Source organism: Chlamydotis macqueenii, chromosome 4, assembly GCF_036417535.1.
Source record: "Chlamydotis macqueenii isolate bChlMac1 chromosome 4, bChlMac1.mat, whole genome shotgun sequence".
Taxonomy (NCBI): domain Eukaryota; kingdom Metazoa; phylum Chordata; class Aves; order Otidiformes; family Otididae; genus Chlamydotis; species Chlamydotis macqueenii.
Window position 1 is genome coordinate 47911195 of NC_141559.1, and position 18602 is coordinate 47929796.

Consider the following 18602-nt stretch of genomic DNA (forward strand, 5'->3'; position numbering starts at 1 on the left):
TACCTAGAGCAAACTGTAACTAATGTAATATTTATATTAATAAACAATTACAGATTAAAAGGAAATTAATGCAAGTGCAATTATTTTAATTTAATCATCATGTATTTACTCAGCAGCGCTATTTAGATGTTATTTTCAGCAACTGTTGTCAATGCTGAGAATAGGCACTATCTCAACTTGCAGCCCGTGGAGTCCTCTGCTCTTATTTCAGACAGAAGTTTGAGCCTGCTTCTTCTCCCAAAAGTATTGAAATTCTTTTACTGCCTATGTTCATGCAGTAGTGTATCATGAAAGGAATTTGTTCCCAGTCTAAGCAAGTGTTCAAAATGTGCTTGCATTAAGGGATCAATGTGGAAGGATCAATGATTCTTAATTAATAATAATAGTAATTCAGTAATAATAATGTAGGCTTTTGAGTGCAACTGGGAATGCCGTTATTCTTGGGAATGCCTAAATTGTTAGGCTTAGGTGTTGGGAGGGAAGGTTGTGGTATGTAATACGTAAGTTCCTTCCCTGGCTCAGTTCTGCTGGCCTCGGGGAAGGAGGAAGGCCTCCACTGAGCAGTGCTCTGCTTTCCTTACCGCTCCCTCTCCTTGTGAGGCTGAGTAGGAGAGGGCTTGTTTGGCCCTCTTTGTAACAGTGTATGTCTACTGTTCTTCCGTAACAAAGAAATCTACAAGTTTTATCAGCTCATTTTTGAAACTTTTTCTATTTCAGCACTGTATGTATTAAAATAATTGCTCTTGTTATTTGCAGAACTAATTCTGGTTTTGCTTTGTGTGTTTTGAGATGCCTAAAATGGCTACACACATTGAAGGGCAATATAATACACACTATAGTAGATCCATAAATCGATCCAAGCAGTGACATAATCTTTTCTATACAATTATCTCATTATTTTGGTAACAAACATTTTGTTTTCTTACCTTTTTACTACTTCATGCCTATGTAGCTGTTTAGATATCAAAGGGCATAAAATATTCAGGTATGTATAGACTTCCTAATGAGTTACCTTAGTGTTCCCTGAGTCAGTGTTAGTGCTGGAAGAAGATTCTCAGACTGAAAGATGGAGAGGGAGCACTGTGTACCTTAGGCAGGATTGCCATCCTGTTGCCAAACTGTAGTAACCCTTTGGGGAACTCGGAGTTGAAGCTGCTGAGTTAAATGCAATAATTTTCTGTCACAGTTTAAAGTGCCTGCAGGCATGCTAAAGTTGTAGCTGGGTGTTTTAGATAACACTCTGTAGCATGACCCTAAAGCCTCGTTTACATCTTGACAATTAAAATATATACTGCATTTTATGTCTGTTGTAGTTTTCCTATATTGCAGTGTAGGGCTTTAGTGTTGAGACTTTTTATTGTGAAAAAGGTAAGTAGCTGGCTTTTTTCCTTTTTACTACAGTGACTGTATTTCACATTGCAATAGGTGATTAAGAGAAGCTACTGAAAGGCTGTCTTGGGGAATTTTAAATACAGCGTAGGACTTCTGCTGCTGCATCAGTCAGCTTTGTCTGTGTCTGCGACTTCAGTCATCGAAGCTCCTGCGGTAGCTTTGACACTTGTGTTTGAATATGCTTTGTGCTCGGTTTTGGTGTTTATACTTGGACTTTCTACAATATTTAGAGTAAAAGAATTTTGATAATTGACGTGTTTTAATTATTATTTTTAAATACTTTATCTAACTCAATGTCAGAGGTCTTCATCAGCTCTGTGGTCCCAGTGACCTGGTCATATACAAGAAATGGTTCTCTAGTTCTCCTGCTTCCCTTCTAAATTAAGTTAAAAGGAATGTGTAAGTGTTAGTTTAAAAACGGGTATCTCTTCTTTATGGTTTTGAACTGTTTTTAAAATTTGGAGCGACACCTGGTAAGTGCAGTCTGACTGAAGCTGCAATCGGCTATGTAACACAAATGGGATGGGCATGACTGCGTAAGAGCTGACATGCCAGTCTGGTGATTAGCATATGCTCTTCTGTTTAATCCAGGCAGGAGCCTGTGACATGGGACAGATCACTAAAAAGGTCATGAGAGATCCCAATGCTCAGTGACACAAATGAGCATCCTCAGTTTTTATACTTGGAAAAGCATTAGACAGAAACTCGAAGTAGTGGCATACGCCAGCAAAACCTCTTTTCAGTTTTTCTTCAGTGTATGCAGGCCATTTCACGTTAGCATTGTAATACAACATGTAACAGTATTTAGCACGGCTGTTTTGACATCCTTTTGTGCGTGTGTGAGTTAGTAGTGCAGTGGCTTTGTAAATACTGTTCTGTGAAAATTCTATCATTTAATTGGAGCAAAGCTATTCTGTGGACCATAAATACTGACATATGGGCAAAAATTACTTGCAGATGAAGGCAAGTGTTTTTGTAACATGTCACAAAAGAAATTTAATTTTATTTGGTTTAAAATTTTAATCTGATTTGTCAAAAAAACTGTTCATGCGTCAAATTAGTTGCTATGTTCCCTTGAGTTTGTATTGTACTCATTACCGGTGTTTCATCTGAGCTTCTTCGAAGGCATACTGAAAGATGACTAGTCAGTGTGTTTGAGTAGCTCCCACTGGGATGCAGCTTTTATGTTATAGGAAACAGAGAAGAAAAAAATGAAATACGTTCAAATTAGTGCAACAGTGGTTCATTTAAATACGAAGATTTGAGTGGGAAAATATGTTAATATTTTAACTACAGTGATCTTTAAAAGAAAAGAGCTGAGTAGATGCAGTAAGTGACAGTTTGAGTTTTTTTTCTTAAAATATTTTTGTCAATAATTGAAAATATTTATCTAAAATTGGGAGTGAGGAGTGGGTTGTTGTGCTTTTTTTTTTTTTTTTTTTACAAAGGAGGGGGAAATTCGTGGTGGAACAAGTAAGTCCTGTGCAATCCTGAGACTGTAAAACATCCCACTGCAGTAATAAGGCTTACGGTTCAGATCTTGTAAAGCCACCTGCAAGTCTTCCTTTGTTTGACTTGTTATTGCTGGCTTACTACTTAAATGTTAACACTGATATCTGTTTCTGTATTCTGCAAACATGTTTTGTGTTCTCTCTTACTATTTGTGTTCTGGTCGTGGTAGAGAACATTTTTTTTGTAGACAGATCTTTAAGATAGCTTTTATTTCATCTCCTCCTTTCAGATACATGTATTAATTCACTGACGAAATAATTTCAAAGACAAGAGCCTGAGGATGTTAAATGTATCCTTAAGCTTGCTCTGGAGATAATATTAATTTTTAAAGTTAAAGGTTACTCAAGGTAAACAGGTGTTTCGTATAATGCTAGATTAAAAAAGATCAGATTCTTAAATCTTACAGGGCTCTTTTTTTCCTCAAAAATGCCCACAAAAAATCCAGTAGTCTTCACTATTGTGGCAGTATAATCACTAATAAAGTGTCTCCATAATGTGGTGCTATTAAAAGGCTTGTATTTTTTTAACCTTTTCACTCTTTGCCTGGAGAGGCAATAGATAACCCAGAAAACTGCCTTTTGAAGTTTTACTGGATTCATTGACTTCCATGGGAAGCAGATCAGTACTTCCTCGTGCTACATAGATTAAATCTTTGAGAATTTTAGCTTGGTGTAGTAACAAAGTATTCTGCAAAGAAAGGTTTGGGCTTGGTGGAGTGGTTTTTTTTCCTTATAAAGGAGCTTGGGGAAAAAAATCAAAATTAGTTCATCTTTGGTGATGAATAGCGTCTGTGAGTTCTCCCATGGCACAACTTAGAGATATAAGGAATTAGTGACCCTTTAAAGTCTTGAAATACTTAGATGAAAGGGGAGATATGCTTCCACATGAGGTCTTTACACTGCAGAAGAATACCTGTGTGTATCTGTTAATAATTACTTTTGAAATCACGATTCAGTTTAGTATTAATAAAACACAAAGTTTTTAAAATGTCTAGAAAATTGGCTTTACGTGGAAAGAACTTAAATTCATTAGTCAATCAAATATTTTAAAATCTGAATGTTTCATATAAATTAAAAAGATGTGCTGCATGGGCATGCAGACATCTACATAGTCATAAATTTAATAAACTTCTATTAGAAAGCTTTGGTTTTTCTGATCATGTACAAATATGTCAGTTTCTTTTTAACCACTTAACATTTGAAAATATAATACATATAGGAGAGAGTTTGCATCAGTGGAAGGCTTTGTAGCTTTGTCTTTTAGTCTAAATCAAGATTCACACAGGTCAAGAAATGCAAGAGCTTTTTGGAGAATTTAAAAATATGATAACAAAAGACCAGCTGCCCGTTCACAAACTTCAGTCACAGTTCTGTAGTAAATTAAATACTCTCTAAAAATATTTTCAGGAGTGACAACTAATTAGTTTGTTTGATATTAAATGTTTAAAATTAAATAGGTGAAGAGTTCTAAAGCAATCTTGGTTTTGCTGCACAGAGTGCAAACAGACTTGGCTGTTGCTTTGTGATATGTGCTGTAAACTGTCATTTTACTTCTACATCACAAAGGACTTGACTGATAGTACTTCGTGAAATAATCAGTTGTGGAATGTAAGTGCATTAAATTGAGAGGAGCAACCAGGAGAAAGTTCTCCTTGAGACAAAGTAAAGAACTCTAATATAGGAGTTAAACAAGAAATATCAAGACCTCAGTTGACCGGTGCAGCTGAAAGTATTAAAATCATCCAAACCGATCTTCATTAGAGGTTTTGTGAACTGCTTAAAGATAAAAATTATATTCTTTATTTTATTTTAGCATTTTTCTTTGAAGAACAAAAGCAATATTTCAAAACTATTTCTTGTTCTGTCAGAAATGTGAATATTTCGGTTAAGTGTGCAGGACCCAAGAGATGAAACTGAGGAGCTTTCTTTTGAAAACTAAGTAGAGTGAAACAATAAAGAAAAATAAATAGTAATAGAAATAAGATTCTTACTATAATACTCGTTAAAAACTTGAGGGAAGGAAAAACTATTTCTGGCTGTCATTTACAAATTGAATAGTTACTTGCTGTCTAGCACAAGTTACATAGCATAGCTTTGGAGAGGTCTTCCTGCATATCACCTGTGTGTTTTTGTAGCTTGCTGTGAAATTTTGTGTATATGTTCATGATGAGAACCATTTTCTTAGAATAGAAATGACAATAAAAAGTTGTAGAAATCTGTATATAAAAAACAGACATTGAAAACAGAATTTTCTGACAAGCAGAAGGAAGTCAGACTTGCTGTTAAAGCATGCATTCTTCTCAGAAAAAGAGAAAACAACTTACCTACGGATAGACTTTATGTGAGTAACACATTCTTAAAAGCTGAAAAGCTAAGTTTTTTTTCCACCCAGTTCTCAGTCTGCTTTTGATCTTCTAATCCATTCTGTAAAAATGAGAAGTATTGTGCTGGTGTTCATGAGAATTTCTTTGCTAATTTTTTTGATCAGGGTAGCTCATGCATGAAACTCTGGGAAGTCTTGCAAATATTACAGAAGTGCATCTTGCCCATCATTGATGAGATCTTTCTTTCTCATCCAGACAGTTAGGAAGCAGTCACAGCAATCATAGAACATTGTAATACATCAGTGGTTGTCTTTCTAATTTTGCTGTAGGTGAATGTAAGCTGAATGTAGAGAAGACTTCAAAATAAACTGGACTGATGTGCACAGAGAAGGAATGAAGTATGGATGTGAAGGAACGTAGGCCTTATTGCTCCCTGACAAAGAGCAGACGGGACAAGGAACGGCGCTATACAAATTCTTCCACAGAAAATGAGGAGTGCAGAGTACCTACACAGAAGTCTTACAGCTCCAGTGAAACCTTGAAAGCTTTTGATCATGATTCCTCTAGGTTGCTGTATGGAAATCGGGTAAAAGACTTGGTCCACAGAGAAGCAGATGAGTATACCAGACAAGGTAGGCAAGATGTTTTAATTCAGAGTGTATAATTAATTAGTACTGAGTAACAAGGCATTCTTGCTGCAGGAAGAGTATGTTATTATACTAGTTTCATCAATAACAATAACTAGTATGTTATTACACTAGTTTCATACTCTACACACGTCGTACACTTCACTTGTATCTCTCTGAATGATTTACAAAGATGGGAAAGCATCGTGTACTGTATTACTGTATTACTTTGAAATAACTAATGTATGGTGCACAGCAAAGTTAAGTAAATGGCCCATGTTGGGCAATGGGTCAGTGACAACATTGCAGACTCAATGCGATGAAGTGTTCAGGCCTTACGGTTTAAAAGCTAGACCCCCAGCATAAATTCAACTCATTAACAGATTGCCTGTAAGTTTGTCACTCCAATATACCTAAAATGTAAATAGCTCCAAAATGAATCAAAATAAATACAACTGTTCTGAGAAGGCCAAGCCCTATGAACAGGTTTGAGGGAACATAGTATGTGTGGATGAGCATACAAATAATTCGCTCCATGCATTTGTATTTTAGCTCACAAGGGCAGTAACAGAACACTGTACAGTGAGTTAGGTAAATTAGTTCACAATTAACGCAGTTGGGCTTGGGGGATTTTTTTAGTGGGTATCTATGATATCTAACCAGATCCTAACAGGTTGCTAGAGGTCACTGTTAAATTTCTGAGTCCAGGACTGGAGAGACATGAGAGATCTTAATATCCATAGAGGTGCTCCAAACCTGACTGGATATGGTCCTGGGTGATTTCATGTAGCTGACTGTACTTGAGCAGAGGGTTTGAACTAGATGATCTTAAGAGATCTCTTTGGACTTCAGTGATTCTGGGAGATTGCACTTGGTGCCAGTTAAGCTTAAGCACTCTTGCATGACTTTTGGATTCAAAACTGTAGTCTCTGGATTTGGCATTTCTACATTTCCACAACTACTTAATATAAGGAGGGGGGAAAAAAAAGTTTTGAAATGTGTGGAGTACTGCAGCCCAGCTATCTAAAAGGATAAAGCTAGGCCAAGAGCTGTGTGAAGCTACACCTGTCTTCTATATAAAGCTGTCTTCTCTTTCTTGAGGAAACAAGAATAAATTTAGGGGTACAAAAAGAAAGCTTAGTCCTTGTAAGGAAGTCCTTAGTTTTAATTTTAGAAATATTTAAAAATATGTTCCCTATTGATAGTTTTTCTTTGTTCTAAGTAGAATAACTTTACATTAGAATTAGTGCTGGGCAGATGATGTTGACTTTTTTTGCTTACAAATGCTTGCAAGGGAAATAAAAATATTTCTCTTAGGCTCATATGACTGAGGCTTGCTGCTACAGTAGTCTGTCTACTTTCTGCTCTGTATTTTTGGTTTCTGTGATGTGTTGAAACTTCAGGTCCTCACTACTTCCTAGTTTTTAAGTCATTAGTCACCTAGATCTCATTACTTCTGTGAGGTAAAATCAAGAGGAAGTTTTCCAAGACCTGTACTCTAGACATATTCTTAGTACGAGTGACAAAATTATGTCAAAATAGGCACTATTTACTTAATGAATTCATAAACTAGTGCCTGAATAGAGTACTATTCTTTTGTAGAGCAATAACGAAATGGAAGAAGCTACATAGTCTGCCGTGTTACGTGCGGTGGTGCACTGGAGCTTGGGGATTTTTTCCTCTTCATTGCCTTCAGAAAAGCACGTAATATTTAGCTAATATTTAGTGCCCCGTATGCAATAAATTGCACGTCTGTAGGCCTAAAAAGGCAGTCTGGGATGTGTAGTGTCATCTTCACCTTTCAGTGGTCTCAGCACGGTCATCTGTGCCTGTTTGATTTTTCCTCATTGTCCTTTCAGTGCTTTTTGTATGGCTTATTGGCTTCCTCTAGTGCATGCTGGTTCAGCACCTTTGGGGACTACCTGCAGGTTTGATAGAGTCGGGTTATAAAGGGCTTGTTTTGCAGTCTTAGATAGTGTGTTCCTTTGATTCATCTTTGACTGGGAGAATTTACTGCTTCTGGCATTGGAAGCATTTTGTGGAAAAGGTCTTCAAGGTCATTCCAAAGGTTTTTAAATAATATATAAAACACGCTTCCCTGAATTTATTTTTTCCCCCTCTGTCTAGAAATAGAGTGCAGGTATGTGACTTTGGTCTGATTACATTCTAGCCTGCTAAATCAACAGGAAATAGATCTATAAGCAAAAAAAAAGGCAATTTTTAGTAAATACTTTTAATTGGAAAATAGTTTTTAAAAATAATCATGATCGGTGGGGTCTTGGTTTTGGGGTTTTTTTTTTGTTGTTGTTGGGGTCTCCCCCCTCCCCCCGCCCCCCCAAACACTGTAAAGTAAGAATATAAAATTTCCAGTGTCCACTGGAAAGCTACTGGAGCAGTTATGTGAGTTTCTCTCAAATGTGGCACAATTTAAAAATGTCCATGTGTTTTTATGGCTGATATTTTAGGCTAAAGCACTTCAAAGCTTTCTGTTAATGGATCAGAACGTTCCCACATCTTCTTCCTGAGTTGTCTCGGTACACGTCTTTGTGCTTCCTGCTTCCTAAAATCCCATGGTAGGAACTCAGAAAGGGATGCTGCCATGGGAGATAGGTGTGCCCTGTTCAGTGGTAGCTTTATCCTTGTCTGTTGAATTTCTGTTGCTTGAGATGAATTGCATGAATAGAAATAAGAGCCTAAAAATGCATATGTCTGTAATTGCAATTCTAAAAACACCGTTTAAAACATATAGTAAAATATTTGAACATAAAATTGTTATATAACTGAGATTATCTTTTAACTTTGAAACCCAGTTGACAAGACTGGAAGACTGGGTATGCCTGTTTAGGAAATTCTAACTTCATCTAGGCAACGTGCTCTCAGTTATCACCAATGAGAGGTAAGACCTACTGTGGTCTCCTTCCCTTCTTCTCAAGCCCCTTCATCTATTGCAAGACTGGTTTTATTTTTAAACTGTTTAGACGGGGATTATTTAGCCTACTGTTTTTAGAATTTTTAATTTAGTTATTTATTTTCACTTTGTTGTTGTTAATCCCCACATAAGATTAAAAAAAGTTGGTAAGCCTGTGAATAATTAAACTCAGCAGCTAGCCATATAAATGAAGACCATGAGCTTTTTCTTCTTTGAAAGTGTTTTTAAGCTAGATACTCAATTTTATATCGCATGTTTGAGAAGATACCTAATCTCATCTTTGACAATGGATGAAGGACTGTGGAAGACTATTTACTTTACAAGGTGTGTTTGCTTGTTTGCTGTTTATGTGTTAGAGAGGAAGAAGACACCTATTTTCTCACGCTTTGAAGTATCCCAACTATAATGAGCAACGTGATTTAAATGTACAACTTCTGTAAGATAATTCAGCAACATAAATGCTTGTATTTTGGAATATGCCCGAGTATCTTGCTGAATTCAGGATTAAAGCTGACTTAAGTTGAATTTCGCTGTTGTACAGAGAGAAATTCCCATGCTTACAAAATTAAACTGCTGTGTGAAGTGATATAATGTACATAGGAGACTGCTGTGTAAAAATATCTGAAAGTGTGACATGACTATAGAGTGGGAGGGAAGGATTGTAGAAATATAGGAAGTAGTATTTTGAAAATTGCATTTGGAAAAAATAATTGGAAGTAATAATATAGAAATATGAAAATAATTTGAAGGAGGTAATGAATTAGATCTGGACTCACAAGAACTGAAAAACTTTGTATACAGGTGCATTAAGTTAGTAAGAAAAGTACAAGCATGCAAAACCTGTATTTTCTTTACCAGTAACCGGATACACATTAAGGGGAAGAGAGGAATATGCAATACCTCTTATGGAGTCATTGTTCCATTTCAAAGAATTTTGCTGTTGCAGGACAGTATAGTGATCCTACAGAGTGATCCACGTATTGCATCAGTAGGTTTTTGCCCAGGAGTGGGAGGCTGACCCACAAGCACAGGTGGCAGGATGCACTGCAGATTTGCCCGTGTTGTATTTTCATACAAAATAGTCACAGTACTGTTTGCGAACTGTGTGAAATGAAAAGGTGAGCAGCAGGACACCTTTTGCTAGTAGAAAACCTCATGAGGTAGTGCAGCTTTTGTTAAATTTTTACTTTTTGAAAGCTTGAGTCAACTATAATTTAGCCTGCAGGTAAAGTGATATTGTCTTTCTAGCTGGCAATGAGAATGAGTTCACCGTGTTTATAAATCAGAACAATTAATTGTCAGCCAAGCCTCAGCATCAATGTATTTTCATGCTACCCCTTTTAGTTTTGCAGGAGAAAGTACTTGTATGCATGGTTTTGTACCTTTACTCTTCTGGAATACCTAAGTGCCTAAACTGGATTAAATGCCCTAATAACTCCTTGGTGCTGCAAAAAGAGGGGCTGAACTTATCAAACAAGCAAAGAAAAATAACTTATTTCCTTTGTAGTGTGCTGGATCACTGATACCAAGCTGCTGAAAAGCAAAGCCATGTACAGTGCATGACACTGTGGGGATCACTCAGCTGATGCTCCTGTGACAATTAGATTTAGGTGCTAGAAAAATCTCACCTTTCAGTGAAAGAGGGACCCGAAACAGTGATATATATGCTTCAACAATTTTATTTTATTATTTAAGTTATTAAACACTGTCAGGGATACATTTTTAAGACTTCAGAAACCTGAAACATTAATTGCAACTTCTATCCTAATATAATATGACTCCAGAGTCTATTGCTTTTAAATATTAGCTGCTCAAAATGAGTTATTTGGATAGCAAAATGATTGATGTTTTCAGTCACCATAAATGTCAGCTGTAGGATTAAAGGATTTAAGTGGTCATGTTTCTAAACCTGAACCTTGGTTACTCACCTGTCTAAAGCAATGGAGGATAGATCAGTAAGACCATTTTTGACCTTCCACTACCTATGCCTTATTGAGGAGCTGATTTTGACTATTGAATAGGCAGGTGACTCTCAATAGGATTGAATCAGGCCATTTTGCAGATTATTTACAAGACGGTATGAAATTATATAGAAGGGTCTTCTTGATCTCCCAATGAGCAAATTAATCACCGTTGAGTGACGCTGCAAGCCCTGTCTCTCAAAATCTATGGCAGCTATTAGAATTAGTGTTTTATGTTCCTGACTGCAGTGCAAGATGTGTCCTGATTGTCATTGTGACAGATAACTTTTTTGTTATGCTAAAACACGGGCACCTGCAGTATTGGCCTCATTTGAGTGGGTAACTTCTGTCAGCAGCACACAGTGCCAGTATGTTCTGGATAATTTTGTGGCCTTGAGCTAAGCACGTAACCTTCTGCCAGAGGTGGGGTTTTTTTCCTGTCTGTAATACAGGAATAATAACACTTACCCACCTCACAGGCATGTTGGGAAGATTAATTAGTTTATGTTTGCAAAATGCTTTGAAGATGAAAAGCGCTGTAAGTGCTAAGTAATATTATCATCTTTCATTGCTGTACTAGTTACTTCTTAAAGCAACAATAAGAAGTTAATTGGTTTTCAGGTTCCAGGTGATAAGGATCTGTTGACTTTTAAAGTTATTCTATTAGCTACAGAGTGGTACTAAGAAAAACATTTCACTTTTATTTGATTAGGAGTATATTTAGCTCACGCTCAAGTGATATGCACACTTGCTCTAAGGTATTCATCTAGTTGAAATTGGCCCCTTGTGGGTCATGGTCTGTAGATGAGCTACAGATCTGGAGACAAAGGGCAATTGTGATTCTCCAGGGAAAAATCAACCTTGGTTATTGGCAGTAGACTGCTTGATCAGGCATTTCTACACAGCCTTGGTCCACAGAGTAAAAATCTTGTCTTTGACTAGTCCAGTTGCAAAATAAGAGAATTAAATTCTTGATCATAATGATTAAGAATTTATAAGGTGATCAAGGGGCCTTCACAAGGACTTACAGCCTCATGGAAGGGAAGATACTGTAGAGGGTCTGTAATTGCTCTTACGTCATTTCGTAGCTCATATACTGAGATATATGTGCTGCTCCTGTTCCTAATAAAAACCAAAGTGAGGACTGGGGAGTTACACAGATCACATGCATGGCTATGAAAGGTGACTTCAGAGTTTTAACGTCTATGGAGAGAATAAAGCTAGAAAAGTGTGTGGTTAGAGATGGAGTGAGGGAGAATGAAAGAGGCTGAAGAGTCTCGTGTCTGTCCTGTCTGTTGATTTAGTGCTTAGGGCTGAGAGTCAGGGCTGTAGGCCAAGCTGTGAGTGATTGCTTATTCCATCACTGGCCAATAAACGCAGAAGGCAAAGCAGAGATGTGAAGTAGGGTGTAAAGTTCCATGATACTTTCTGAAATTGGTTTGTAAAATGTCACAACTTACTGGCTTGGGAGCCAGTACTCAGCATTATTTAGCTTATTAAAGCCAAAAGACAAAAAGGCAGAGCCAAGGGAACACATTTGCCTCAAGTTTCGTGTTTCTACTTTTTTGCTTTGCAGTGCCATAAATACGTCTGAGTCATAAATCCTTTCTTGTCTTCAGTGTAATGGACATTTTGCTAGAAAATCTAAATTAAGATAATGCTACACTACATTTATTATGGAGGTTTACAGAATGGAAACTCTTTTGGGAGGATGTGACAGGAAATGTGAGTGAGAGAGGGAGTAAACGAAGTTTTCATTTCTGCAAAAATCCATGGGTCTATGTTCTCTGTTGTTTCTTGCACTTGCCTACAGCGATGGTCTGAGTCCCTCATTCTGCCCATCATTGCAGAGCTGATTTCCATGCATGTGGGATACTTGTTTATGAAATCCTGCAAATGGAAATATATAGGCTACTCTGAATAGGTGTGTTGGGTTTTTTTTTCTGAGCCTGTTGAACTAAGCAAGTTTTCTGCTATGCTGTGAGGTGCATCCCTCTGTGGGTCTGTCCACTCCCTTGTGGAAAGGCAGAAATAATGGTAGTTTTCTCTCCTCCCCATATGGAGGAACAGCAGTGAGCCAGCGCTCTATTTTGCATCCTTCTCTCCATACTGCCTCCTTCCTCCTCACCTTCTTTTCCCCATTTCAAGCCATATGTCATGTCATTAGCATCATACTGACCTTAATGTGGCAGTTCATACCTGTCAGATCTGGGGTTGTAGGCTCTTTGCAGCCTGGATATCCATCATCTCTACAGTGCTTGCCCTTGGGTCATATTTTCTTCATATCTATCAAATTTAGGTTTTATTCATATTTTGTAATAAATGGATGCTGAGATGTTGATGATTTGATCCCAGGATCCAAAGATTAAGATAGAGGGCTGAAATGTCTGTACTGTCATTCTGGTCATTATCAAGACTTTGTGTTCTTTTCTACTCATCGAGTTGTATTTCTTTAAATCCACAGAATCTTTTTTTTTTTTTTTTTTCCTTGCAGCCCATGATCTAGACAGTTCTGTTAGTTTCCCTTAAGTTAGTTTGTATATTATATAATCATAGTCATAAAACCAGATTTTTGTATAAAATCTCCAAATTTGGAACCATAATGTTTAAATTCTTAATTAATTTACTGGAACATGATTGCTGATACTGTAGCTTGAAGCTTGGAATTGTGGAATTGTGACATTATCTTCAGCTGACTTTAATCTTACTCCATGGTAACTTCAGAAGGGCTTGATGAACAGTCCTTTATCCTTATACTGGATTAAGAAGTGCTTCTTATGTCCTAGTCTGTGGATTAATACTGAGGATCCCCAGCCACCCTCAAGCCTGACAGGGAATAAAATTACAAGTCTCCCGTACGGTTTGAACCGTAATTTGGAAAAAAAATGGCAGGAAGATACTGTGTTTCATTTGCATTGATTCTTCTCCGTTTCTTAAAATAAAAACTTTCCAAGGTTAGCATTTCAATCAGTGTCTCCTTCTGAGTCTGTAGTTTAATGCTAGTAAAAATAAATAGCTTATTTAAACATCAGGTTTGAATGACTTTGTATTCCACAAAACAGTAAGTGTAGGGGTTTTTTGTAGAATTGGCTCAGGTTTTGAGTCCCACATAAAGCTCTTCTGCCAAGAGTGGCACAGTATGTGCAGCTCAGAGAACTCACAGTATCATAGAATCAAGAAGGTTGTGATGAGTGAAGAGGAAAAACATAGGCATTAAAACTTAGGATGGTTTAAATTTCACAGATAATTTTCACAAAAACAAAAGAGAAAATGAGACTGAAATAATAACAACAAAATACTATGCCAAATCGGAAAGAAAAAATGTTAACATAGGCAGAGCTCGTTACTTGTCAGTCTTCACTGCAATTTCTTGCATCCTAGCAAACAGAACTCTGCAAGTACAGCTTTGAAAACTCCTTTGGTGTCAGTGGTGCTTATACAATAAGCTTATATGATAAGCATTGTATTATGAGGATCTGCTTGTATGCAGAAAATAAAAATCTGAGAAAAATATTTTTCCTCATTTACATTCTAAATAAATTAGACTTCATTTAATAAAAAAAAAAAAATCAGGATTAAGCAGGGAATTGAGGAAAGGTGAGGGAGAAGATCGGATCTCCTAACGACCATGATCATAGTTTTGCATCTGTACAGCTTTAGTTGTTTCACAATTTTTCAAAGTTCAGTATAAGTATATTTGTCATCTGTTATCATGGAGTGATTGTAGGGAAAATGTGCTTGATTTTTGAATGGCACCGAGGTGTTACAACCAGACAGAAGAAGGCAAGATACAAAGGAAGAATAGATTAGAAAGGTGACTGATAAGTAATGAGCGGTACAGACACTTCATCAGAAACATAAGCAAGAGCCAAACTAAACAGAATTTTGAGTATGAATTTGGGTGGGTTTGGGATCTCTGCCTTTTTGGTACTATGTCTATCCTGTTACAACAAAACCAAAGTCAGCAAAGGCACTCAAACTGTAGTTCTGCTGGTTTGTAAGGTAGGGGTGTAGGTTTATTTTTATGCTAACTAGGCAGATGCTTTGGAGGCTTTTCAGATATTTTTTTCTTCTTTCCCCCTTTTCCAAAATAGTCTATTGTTGCCAAAACCTGATTTGTCAACTTATCAGTGGTTAATAGATTACTGAGGACAGTGCTGATGTCTGGAGATGCTGACAAATTCTCTGTTGGATGTTTTTTGTTCATTCCTTCTGTTTGTTTCTTTCCCCTTTTCATGGTTTCTAAGAGAATATCTCTGTGTATATATTTAGTATAGATCCAACTTAGAGCAAGGACTGACAGCTGGGGAACCATGGGGCCTTTTATTTTGTTTAGTAGTCCTCTTCAAAAACCCATTTCCACAGATAACATTTCCAACTTGAAGCTTAAGTTATTGCGGATGTCTTTGAATAACTTCCCCAAGTTAGGCCAAGGAAACAAATGTGGCGCAAGTGCAGCAGACTTGCATTTAATTCCATCTGTTAACTTCTGATATTTTAAAATAATACATGACTTCTGCATCCATCAGACTAGCTTGTATGCAGTATTTGATTAAACTAAGAGAAATAATTTACATTTCTAGACAATGTAGCCTATGTGATCCTGGCGGAGAAATATATATACACACTCTCTCTTTTAAAAAAATAATAATTATATATTAACATATACATTAAAGTTATATTAGTATACTTTTTTCTATGTATTTAACTAGAGTAGTTAAGGAGGTACACCAATCGTATGTGGATCATTGCTTACACAGAAAGTGGTTGCAACGTAACAGATGTGTATGGTTACTGTTGGCAAATGCTGTGTTTTTAACCGCTATTGCTGCACAAGCTCCTGAAAGTTATTACATTAATTTTGGTTTTGTCTGCGCAAATGGAGGGTGTCAGCATTTCTTACACTACCCATAAACTGTGATATTCTTAGCCAAGAGGAATGCAGTATCTAATGGTAGAGTGGTAGATAAACAGCATTATTTTCAGTTTTTAAAACCTAACTTGATAATACATCCTCTCAAATAGTCCAAAACCCCCAAAGATGTCTCCAGAACAAGTCTCTTTGAAGCATTGTGTCTAATTTTTTTCTATTTCACACATATTTTTAAAGGAAAGGAAAAAACCCCACAAAGCATTAGGCTTTTCTGTTTATTCTGTATCTACAGTTTCGTCTCAGGAATTAGTTCATTACCATCACCAAGATGTTTTTAGGTCTTTATGAACTGTTGAGGCACTTATTGTCAGTGGGAGAAATTGCAAATGTGCATATAGTACAAGAACCACCCCCTCCACAACTACCCCTTCCTCCTCCCCCCGCCCCCCCCCGAGCTCCTGCAACCTCCTTTTCAATTTTTATTTTTGTTTCATAGTATTGTTCACTGTCAGGTAAAAGCCCCCGGCTATTCTGCTTCCCACTAGGTCTGCGTCCCAGCCATGTTCCGCTTCCCCTGCATCCTGGAAGACTTCCTGTTTTCATTGTTTAGGAATCTTAAGATTATGTAAAATTTTTGTGTCGCATATGTATGATTTCCTTTGGGATATAAATTCCTACACAAGCATGTATTTTTCCATGTCAACTTTTTGGTTTGCATTTTATGAGGTTTTTTTTCATTTGTATAGTCAACTTACACAGAGTACAATCCTCTTAGTAAAGCTCTTAGGAAAGCTTTAATTCAGAAGATGATTTAGCCTGATGTCTCTAAAGCTGTTACAACATTTCTGGGCTATGCTGTAAAACTTCTCAGTGTAGTGAAAAGCTCTAATATATTGAATGTGGTGAGAGAATAATATACAAATCTGTTCCCCTTTTCTGTTTTGGCCCTGTGACATGCCATTTTGGTTTTCTTACCATTCACAAGAGGGGAAAAATAAAATATTTTACATAGAGGTAGGCTGTTGTAAACTCAAAGTAAAAAATAAAAAACGTGTTAATAGATGGTAAGTAGTCTGTTTTGCATGAGACCAAGTCTCCTAGAAAGTGATCATAGAGAATGTTGTTCTGTAATGCCTGAAGTAGTTTCTCTTAAAAATAGTAGTTTGCTGAAGAGGGAAAAAAAAAAAGGGGAGGAAATAGTAATTTCAAATTAATGCACAGAGGTCTCCTGAGTGGTTCTCTGAGTGCAGAGGTACTTTTTGCAGTGGGGGGAGCACAGGGCTGTGTGGTGCAGGCTGGCTGAGGAGCTACAGGTTGTGGTGCTCACCCACTGGTGTAATTGTGGCTCAGGAGGCAGCATCTGTGTCCATCCGCATCCTTCCTCACCTCCAGGTCTCAGCACCGTGAGGTTACTGGGACGATAGGCATAACACCTTGTAGTGTTGAAGTCACAGCAGTTTTGTTACTGACTCAAGTAACCTTGTCTTCAGTCAAAAATACCCTCTTTCCTTTCCGTTTTGCCAAAAAACCAGTAAGATGCTGCGTGTGCAACTGTGTATACACCTTAGCCGCTTCATGTGCATGTCGGTACACCTGTATGCATACACACATGCACATGGGCTTCTCCTATACCCAGTTCTGACTTTAGGCAACTGTTTGGAGTTGTAGATTCATGTAATAATGTACCAAACACATAAAACCAGTGTTCTAGACTGTCACCCTTAGCATATATTACCACAATGCAAAATAATAAGCATTTTACACGTTTTACTAATTTCAACTCTGACCCTATTACCAGTGGGCAGTTTGTTTGGCCTATTTACTTCTCTTACTAGTTTCAACTCTCACAAAACCTGAAAATTCACATGGCATGACAGCTTTAAAAAATGATAAGATACTATTGATGTATGTGGTAATACCCTGTTCTTATACCCTTCACACTGTTTGAACACTGTCATAGCTATGCCTTCTCCTTTTTATATGTACCTCCTCAGCTGTATTTTCATTCAAATATTTATTCACAGCTGCATAATAAATACAGTTTCATTTGTACCTAATTGTAACTGATTTTCATTCTTTATGTGAGTCATTGTCAGAATTCATTTATGGTTCTGACTGCGAAAAAACTTACAGCGACAACTTCTTATGACCAGAGCAATAAAATAACTAACTGGCTCACTTAAAACAAGTCAATGGCCAGAGCATTAATTCTTAATATTTCAAGAATTGTTTACGCTTCTGTATTCACGCTTCTGCAATTCTATTACTTTCTGATTTATAGGATTCTGTCCTTGTTGTATTATAAGCTTTAATTGTCTTACTAACGTATTTTTATGTTAAATGAACAATTTTGGAGAAATTAGGATGCCTGTCAGATTCAAAAATTGTATGTGTGTTCTGATTTGTTCCCAGGGCTATGAAATAACTGTGGGCTAGGCTGGAAAGCAGTATGGGTATAGGCATGCAAATGAGCTTGCCAAGTGTCTATATACCATAAAATGTCTTAAATCTATGGACATAAAAGTAGGATGAAGACACAGCCATTAAAAAGGCAGTCATTTTTGAGTGTCGCATAATTTAGACACTTTAAGTTATTGAAGTGTCATGAGTTTATTGCACCTAATTTATTAATACAATCATTTGGGATTCACTTATGTCTCTTGCTTTGCCCCAAAACAGAGGCTAAAAGTCTGTTTAAAATGCACAGACCCTGCTTCAGCAGTAAAAGCCTAAAATGTTCCTCAACATATGGAAACAAGAAAAATAACCACTTTCCTGTAGTCGTTGCAGGGAACAGGTGGCCGTGTTCCTCTTTGTTTATATTTGTGTATTAAAGTAGGGCAGAGAGATCCAAAGACCAAGTGTTTGGTTCCCATTTAGTTTTTCCCCATTTAGCTTTTCTGTTGCCATGTTAGGTGACATCTGTACGGGAAAAATAGCCTGTTGTTTTGGCCTCTAACCGGGACAAAAAAAAAAAGGATAATCC

The 18602-nt window shown here is 37.0% G+C and overlaps 1 protein-coding gene across 1 annotated transcript in view; it reads left to right on the plus strand.

Moving 5' to 3' along the window:
- The window catches only part of TENM3 (teneurin transmembrane protein 3), a 425198-nt gene that overhangs the window by 97366 nt on the left and 309230 nt on the right, over positions 1 to 18602 (plus strand). The window contains exon 2 of the mRNA XM_086747281.1: positions 5557 to 5859. Coding sequence (XP_086603407.1) covers positions 5628 to 5859 — 232 coding nt within the window. The 5' untranslated portion in view covers positions 5557 to 5627. The remainder of the gene's footprint in view (positions 1 to 5556; positions 5860 to 18602) is intronic.